General features: G+C 37.0%; 1 protein-coding gene across 2 annotated transcripts; it reads right to left on the reverse strand.

Annotated features, from left to right (window-relative positions):
* Positions 1-3,104: 3,104 nt before the first annotated feature.
* LOC139960361 (DNA-directed RNA polymerase III subunit RPC8-like) lies at positions 3,105-8,327 on the reverse strand. 2 transcript variants are annotated; one of them, XM_071958674.1, is made up of 6 exons: positions 8,206-8,327; positions 6,973-7,085; positions 6,676-6,859; positions 6,264-6,327; positions 5,211-5,418; positions 3,105-4,375 (listed from the first exon to the last, which is right to left on the reverse strand). In XM_071958674.1, the coding sequence occupies exons 2-6, from the start codon at positions 7,081-7,083 to the stop codon at positions 4,328-4,330; spliced, it is 615 nt and encodes a 204-aa protein (XP_071814775.1). In that variant the 5' UTR covers positions 7,084-7,085; positions 8,206-8,327; the 3' UTR covers positions 3,105-4,327. The 2 variants fall into 2 exon arrangements, with proteins under 2 accessions (XP_071814775.1, XP_071814776.1); XM_071958675.1 differs by having other exon boundaries at positions 8,228-8,317.
* Positions 8,328-8,753: the final 426 nt, after the last annotated feature.

The following is an 8,753-nucleotide window of genomic DNA, read 5'->3' on the forward strand; positions in this document are numbered from 1 at the left end:
TTATTTGCAACAATTGAATAAGAAGGAAATATCTAATCGATGACATCACACCTGTTTGCTTTAATTTCAACAACAAAAAGCAGCAGCGCGTATTATTACGAACTCGGGAAGATATGAAAGCTCGACAGAATTATTTAAAATGCTAAAGTGGCACTCTGTCGATACGCAAATACGTATACGACGATTGATCATGATGTACAAGACCATGAATGGCCTCTCCCCCAAATTATCTAACCCAGTTATTCAACTTTACACACGAAATTCATAATCACAATTTGAGATCCACGACCCAAAGTAACTTATACCTGAAAGATGGTAAAACGGAATATCACAAGCGTAGATTTTCCTTCATACTATAGCTGTCAAAGAATGGAATAGTTTGCCAGCTGAATGCAAGCATGCCAAATCTTTACCTATTTATAAACGTTTAGTCAATGAATTTTTCAAGTCTTAATCATCTCATTACGCTTTTATGTTCTATACCCATATTTACAGTTTTGTGATTTACTGTTGTATATTTGTATGTTTAATAGTCTTACTCTCTGTTTATTGTTTTATAATATTATTCTTTTTACATTGACTGTATTTTAGGGCCTCGGGGAAGATTAGCTTCGGCTAACCGAGTCACCCTTTTAAAGGTTAATAATAATAATTTCACTTTCTCCTGAAATCTTAAATTATGTATTTTTTATATTTTTTATAATCAGCCTGCTATATATGTATTCATTTAGACTATTCTCTTAAGGTGTGTCTAATATCTAGCTAAAACAGACCTATACGCGAGAGCCTCAAAGATTGCAAATTATATCGTTGCCTTTAGTATTTCATCATCACATGCACTGTTTTCGCAGGGAACTTGTTCGATCAACCGGATGTTACTTCATGGTGGGCCTCTCTGTCTATTGAAATAATTGAATTCGGTAGTGTTGAAGATACAGCGTAAAGCTTTAACATTTCTTAATCGTTTCTTGAACATTTCTTGATTTACCAAACGAACACACAAAGATATGTTCAGATTCGACCATCCAATTTCTCCTCTTTCATAAACTTGTTGCTTATATACTTCTGCCCATTCCGCAAACATGTATAGAATAGCCAGCCGTTAATGTAATACATGTAGTGATAATGTAATCGACGGTGACGAGGCCGCCAAACAGGAAACAGTGGCAGGGTGGTTAGCAACGAAAATGTCATCGCGGTAACGAAGTCGTGGATCGTTTAGCAACGATAATGTGATCAGCCGTGGTGATTTGGACCGGGAGAAAGTGGCAGCGTTAATTAGCAGCGATAAAGAAGTCAGTCGCGCGGCTGCCAACCAGGAAACAGTAGCAGGGGAACGTGTATGGCAAGCCATGTGGGACAAACACCGCATAATATATCCGCGTATTAATTCGAATATATACGCGTATTAATTCGAATATATATGTGTTGTACATGTGTAAAGACTAAAGTTTCGCTTTATGAAGCGATCTCGCGAGCCCGCCAAAACATTTATCGTTGGTATATGTACACAGCAAAGAGCGGAAATGTGTTTTCATGTATATTCTAATTAATCCGTGCAAAGTTAAATCCCCATATGTATTCTATTTTACGTGTATATATTCGAATTGATACGTGTATATATTCGAATTAATACGTGTATATATTCGAATTAAAACGTGTATATATTCGAATTAATACGCGGATATATTTGGGCCATATGATTGGCTAATAATATATACGCGTATATATTCCAATTAATACGCGTATAAATTACGATTAATACGCTGATATATTATGCAGTGTTTGTCCCACATGGCTTGCCATAAACGTTAGCCTCGAGAATATAATCGGTAGCGAAGCCGTGGATCGGAAAACTGTGGCATGCAGGGTTAGCAATGATGATGTGATAAGGCTACCTCCTTGAACTTGTTATTGCGATCGTTAGTTTATGGGGCAGAGAATATTTTAATTTATGGTCGTTGAATAGGATGGTAATGTGGTTAGAGGGTGGTCCAGACAATGTCCTTCAGAGATAGAAGCTGAATACGAGAAATGCTAGACAGGAATGTAAATAGAAACAAAACCGTCGTAATTTCAAAAACTAAGTGCACAATTTTCTCTTTCTATATCGACGGGTGCTTAGGCCTACTGTGACATCTGAACTCAAAACGTTTCATTGAAAAAACCTAATTTTTATAAATGGATTCGATAAATCGAATAACGAAGGTTTTGTTCAGGAAATAGAATTTTCTTTCTTGAAATTGAATTTGGTAAACTGAATAAGAGCTCTGTAAGGCAAAAATAGATTATTCGTTAAATCAATTCGCTAACGATTAACGAACAACGGCATGGACGAGAACGGGAAAGAAACTTTCAAAAAGATTGAATTTACGAATCAATTTCTTTTTGTAGGGGGCAAATTTTTATTAGTTCGCTTCCTTTAGAACATTTCTTCCTATGTAATATAATCTCAGAGTCTGACAAGGCGAAACCCTGTGACATGCTTCCCATTGACAATCAACTGTAGTGTAAATGTGCCAATTTTGAGGGCGTCCGTCATCTTTACAAGCTAAACATAACCAGAAGCTCCTAAACAAACCATGTTGTAGGGATATGAGGGCACAGAAAGGCAGTTTAGGCACGAAGTATATGTTGATGTGCTAACAACAATCTAAAATTCTATCATCGTGAATTTACATTTTAAAAAAAAGGTTATTTTTCCCCCATCCAGAACTTATCAGACGCTTATTCAATAAGACTGACTAGGCTGCATAATTTGATCAGAGAAACACATGTGTCAGCTCCGCCTCATAAGCAACACAGAAATCACACACAAAACATCAGTGTTTTTGTTATGGCTGCAAGTAAACAGTTTACAATGTACTATACTTCAAACGTTTTGCAGTGATGACTTCAATATCTGGATTACCCTGTCACTGATATTCTCTTAGAGTATGCAGTCTCCTGACAGGGAAGAACTAGACTATTACCACGGGGGTACAAAAACCAACCACCCCCCCACTTAATCCAATACCCACCTCACACACACATATATCATTGTAGCTAAATCGTACAAAATACACAGAAAAAACCTAAAACTTATCAAAGGTTTACCAAAGAGATATGTTTTTATACTTGTATTTGTACTTTTCATTCACTGACACAGTCATACTGTGATACAAATATGCTTTGAAAAAGAAAAGAAATTTTCTTGTACATCTGCCACCATCAACAACATCTAGTAACAACCGTCTTATGCAGGGATACTCGTTGCCAGCTTCATTGAGGTTGTAATGGGCTTCTATAGCAACCAGAAACAACTTAAGTTTAGTGATTCCTTTCTAATCTATAATATCAACTGTAAAATGGATTTTCTGATGAAAGAGGAACATATTCTAAACATCCTGGTGACATTTGCGTTCGATTCCTTTGTATTTGTTTTTCAGATAATAACATTTGAAGTTGACATGTCTTGTACCAACGTGAACTTGAAGCAATCAGGTGTGAAGTCATATGACATCACACCTGTTTGCTTCAAGTTCATGTCTTGTAAAAGAACATGTCAACTTCAAATGTTATTACCTCAAAAACAATCTCTGTCTACTTCAATGCATCACTAGTCCAGGTTGTCCTGTCAAGTGCAGCCATTGCTTGGCCAGGGCAAATCAATACTCCAAGCGCAAGGCTTCACTTAATAGTTCACTTGGCATGTACATAGCATCACTTAGGCTTCACTTAGGCTACAGAACTAGTTCACTTGTCAATACTCCAAGTGCAAGGCTTAAATTAATAGTTCACTTGTCATGTACATAGCATCGCTGAGGCTACAGAATAGTTCACTTGTCAATACTCCAAGTGCAAGGCTTCACTTAAACATTCATGTGTAATGTACATACACTTCGGCGACCGAAATAGTTGACTTGTCATGTACATAGTAGTCCTTATTCAGGGTATAGCAAGTCTATATCTGTTCAAGACATCACTTGTCCAGCTTATGGCAAGACTTCACCTCTCAAGTGCAAAACATTACTTTCAAAGGGTATGACAAGTTGTCACCTGTCAAGTGCCAAACATCACTTCCTGAAGGTACACCATATCTTCACAGCTGATAAGTGCAGAAAATGACTTGTCCAGGTCAAGGTGTCACATGCTCAAGGCAACGTACTGTACTGTAACGACTCATCCAGACCACTGTTGCATGGCAAGGCATTCCTCTTTTACTGCTGAGAGTTTACCCTCTGTTGATATGAAGGAGAGCCTCGACTCTTTGCTCTGGAATTCTTCATGATCTATACTTTTCTGTCTCACTTCGTAACGAGCGTGCGATCGTCAAGGATGAATTGATTCAAGTCCACCACGTCAGAAGACCAAGACCAGGTTCACTAATTGATCCCTAGAGTGGAGAGTCAATGAAAGCGATACATTTAATGAAATAATTACAACCTTGAAAACCAGCGTCTGAAGTACCGAATGCTTATATAGAGTACATTATTTACTACACAAGTTTTTAAACCTTACCGGAGAGAAACAAATCAGCTTTAACTTTGGCTAGATAAAACAGATAGCTTAAGAAGAACAATATAAATGCATGATAACTTTAAAAGTATCAGACCATGCTATGCTCACTGTATAATGAAACATGAGTTATATTCATGACCTAGGGTAGTTTGAGAATAGAGCTGACGAAATGGATTATAAAAGACCTGCCTTACTGTTTGAAACACAAAGAGTGTGGAGACAAGACCTGTATGATTATCAATGAGGTAACAAGAAGAGGACTCTCTCTCATAAAAGGGTTTTTATTTCAGGATCAACATACAGACTGAACGCACAAAGAATAAGAAAGAGGGTAAAGCACATCATATGTGAGCAGGTGTGCATGGACAAATTTCATTTCACTCAAGGCAAAGTGGTCAAAATTATATTACATCTTCAGCATATTTCTTCTATCCAAGCAGAACAGGTACATAAATTATCTGTATCATTATTCATGTTCACATGACTTAATGGCTTCAAACATTATTTCAAAACCTAGGGTTTAAGTGTACCATTGCTGTGTCTGAACCATATTTAAAGGTGTTGTCTATCCACTACACATCAGGCTTTCAATCTTAATTTCTGAGTAACAAACCAACTGTATACGGTAACACGGCCATTCTGTTAACAATTCAGTCCTTATCAGAGCCAATGAACTGCACCATGCTAATCTGTACAATAGTGACACTCACCACAAGGCTGTAGGGTGACTTCTTCGGTTGGTTCTCCAGGAGGGGATCCTGTACGGGTTCTGCTAGGTCCTCGGGTCCGACGGGTGTAGTATCCACAAACACCTCATCCACTACCTTGAATCTGATTTCTTCATTGATGTCCATGAATAGGTCATGCGTGCCGTCTTCAGACTCATACTGCCACACCCACACCTGCTCTGTCTCATCGCTGAGTGACGATGCGATGACGTTAAAGAGAAACATGGCACAAAGGGATAAAAGGTAATTTACACAAAAAGGCTTCAAATGATAATAAAAGATCTAACCATCATCATGAACTAAATTATGGAATACCGATACTTTGAAAGATCTTATCTTTAATAACAAATTCCCTGAATGTGTTTAAGAGATATCAGTTGTAACAAATATGAGCCCCCCCCCCCCCCCAAATGAATTCTAAATGAAACATTGATTTGTGCTTGCTTGAACTTCTTATAGTTTTATTCTGTAATGTTTTCATCCTTTCCGTTGTTGGATGTTCTATATAGCAAATATTGCAGTTTGCTGGCAAACAATGAAAACATTCTAAAACATTACTAACAATTTGTTTTGATATAATGTTCACTTCTGGGTGATTTGTACTGTAACAAATTGTAATTTCCCACTGCAGAACACACTCACTCTCTTTGAGATCAAACCATGCACTTTCTACATTTATCAGCCTATTTCATAAGACAAAAAAAATATTAATACTATTTAAAAGCTGTATAAAGCAACATAAATATAGTTTGTGCACTGCTAATGAGCCATCTTCTACTAGATATATTAAAAAAAAAAATTCACCCCCACATACACTCTCATACATACATACATACATACAAACAGTGTGCACCATATTAATATTTTACCAACATGAATCATAAACAACATGCATTGTTACAGGTATGTAATTTCCATTATATAATTTCCCAAACATTGTTCCACAAATCCAGTTTTTCAATGAAGTCAATGCTGTGGTGTGGTGTCAGAAGATCTCACATTAGTACAATTCAACACAGTGAACGGAAAGGATACAATCTGGACACTTGTTGTAAGGAATCAGGAGGAATGAGAATATCATCAAAGAACCCTAACGACACTGAAACAAACAAAAACAAAAAACAAATGGGCATTTGGTTTTGTAATGATCATATCCAACAAGTAAACAAGGAAACATGATTATGATATATGACATAGTTATGCAGTCAACATAAATTGTAAACTAATTCAAACATAAGAGGATCAGGCTAGCTACCCTACAGTAACGATGATGTTGTTATTAACCATTTCATAGCCAGAATTTGCTTAATGGCTTGACCTTTTGAGGTACTGTAGTGTGGGTAACTAACAATGCAAAAGATGAAATTGTTAGAAATGCTCTCAGTAAGACAATACTGAAGAGTTGGCATCTAGAGTAGACAATATTTAACCTCCCAAAGTTACCTACCGTGTACACCTTCCCTGCTACAGCTTCGAATACGACCCACCAGGATTTCTTCAATGAACGGACGGAAGACGACATATCGGAAGTGTACTTTGGTGTGCGACGCTCCATCGCCCGGTATCACATGTGAATCATCTAATTTAGTGATATCATGTAGAGCTATACACAGCCCAACATTATGCACCACCTGCAAGGCCAAAGAAAGACAAAAGTTATTAAGTAAAATGTTTGCCTTATTGTCATCCATCACACAAAGGAATGAATAAAACAATAGAAAAACTCAGAGACATAGGCCTTTACCTTATTGGCCAACTTCTTATGCAGCTCAAACTTGATGGCATCATTCAGCTTCAAGTGAAAGAGCCAAGGCTCAATCCTCACTGTATCGGTCATCTCTGCTAACACAAACATTACTGAAGAAAAAATTAAAGAAGAACATTGTTTAAATTTATGCTAGAAGGGAGCATCTTATTAACTACATAGAAGCGAAAATAAAATAGTCACAACAATCAGCTTTGTAAAGTTTCTCTTAATGTTTGCATCATTTAGTATGGAATAAAAAATATATTGTAACTCCGTTATGAGAATATTTACACGTACAGTGAACAATACCAAAAATTACTGAATCAGTGGGATAAGTACATTACAAGTGCAGGGTACTGTGTTTTTTAGGCTATATCAGTTATGCAACTGCTGACGTAGAACATATATACATAGTCTATCAAACATTACTGTATAATATTCATGATCCATATGGAGAAGGGTTGGTAATAAATAGACACAATAATAGCAACAGAATGGGTGTGGCTCATATCTGTTTATGACATTGTAGCTCGAATTCCTCACAACATTCTGTGAACTTGTAAAACAATATTCTCAAAAGGATGAAGATGACTTTGGGTTCTTCATACCCTCTCCCACACAACCTTCCCATTTCACCCCCCCCCCCCCCCCGGTCCCAATCCTGAAGAAAATAACCAGATAACTAGGGAAGAAAATAAATAACAAAGGCTATATATAGGGCTAATTTTGTCAAATGCTTCTCTATTGGTTCTTTTGAGTATTATAATGAGTATATATATAGAATAAGTTTGAATGTGAATTAACCAGCAATCACTATTCGATACCTTTCTTATTCACTTGGTGCAAACCTCAAACTTCCCATGGCCTTATTGTGGTGAATACTGTGCAAACCCAGATAGTTTAAAACTAGTACAAGTACAAGTTTACACTAAAGTCGCCGTACCATTGCCCAGATAACAAAAGGCCTAATTTAGATCATATGAAGGAAGCGCATTCACAAATAACGCCTAGGATGTTAACCATGCTTTGATTCAACATTTTAGACCGGGTGAAAATTGTCCAACATTTTCGCGGAATGGCTACCGCTAGTAATTAGGCTACAGTCTTCATATGTGTGAGTTTGGCGAGGCCTAAGAATATTATGAAATAATATGCAGAGCGTGGACGTAATCCTACATAGGCCTTTATAAAGAAAAATCACAATACTGTTATAATAATTGAATCAAATACCAAATTTTCATGGAAAACGAACGAAATTAAATCTTATCGTCGATAGTTTTGTCGCTTCGGTAATTGCTATTGCCTCGATGTTTTGTGAATTGTTATAGTGCGGTGCGACCGGCTTGTCTATGGCAAGCCAAATGTACTGGCAGGAAAATATTTTGGTAATTCTTCCATACCCACATTTGCGTTCGATGAATCTGTAGGGATGAACTTCGATTGATATTTTCGTTATCTTCGTTTATATATGTTCAACTAGTATAGAGCACAATAATCTGTCGGTATGATAAGTTATCCGTTCCTAGCATTCGATATACATGTATCACATGACCTATAACTTATGTGTAAAACGCTCGGATTTGAAGTTTACCGTGGAAATTCATGTTCACTTGTCCACAAGTCATGGTAATAATTCAAGTTTATCAACAAGTATACACTTCAACCATGAGCTGTTAATCCAGGTTTCATCCAATTGCTCAAAATTTGGCCCGGTTTGGTATACATGCACTTTATGAGTGCACTGCGGTCAACGGTGGCCAATTTGGTCAATGTAGGGA

This window comes from Apostichopus japonicus, chromosome 19 (assembly GCF_037975245.1).
Source record: "Apostichopus japonicus isolate 1M-3 chromosome 19, ASM3797524v1, whole genome shotgun sequence".
In the NCBI taxonomy this organism is placed as follows: Eukaryota; Metazoa; Echinodermata; class Holothuroidea; order Aspidochirotida; family Stichopodidae; genus Apostichopus; species Apostichopus japonicus.

Coding starts and splice junctions, on each gene's coding strand:
- LOC139960361 (XM_071958674.1), bottom strand. CDS start 7,083: ATGTTTGTGTTAGCAGAGATGACCGATACAGTGAGGATTGAGCCTTGG. Junction 6,860..6,972: donor ATAAGAAGTTGGCCAATAAG/GTAAAGGCCTAT, acceptor TTGGCCTTGCAG/GTGGTGCATAATGTTGGGCT. Junction 4,376..5,210: donor AGTCACCCTACAGCCTTGTG/GTGAGTGTCACT, acceptor TCTCCACTCTAG/GGATCAATTAGTGAACCTGG.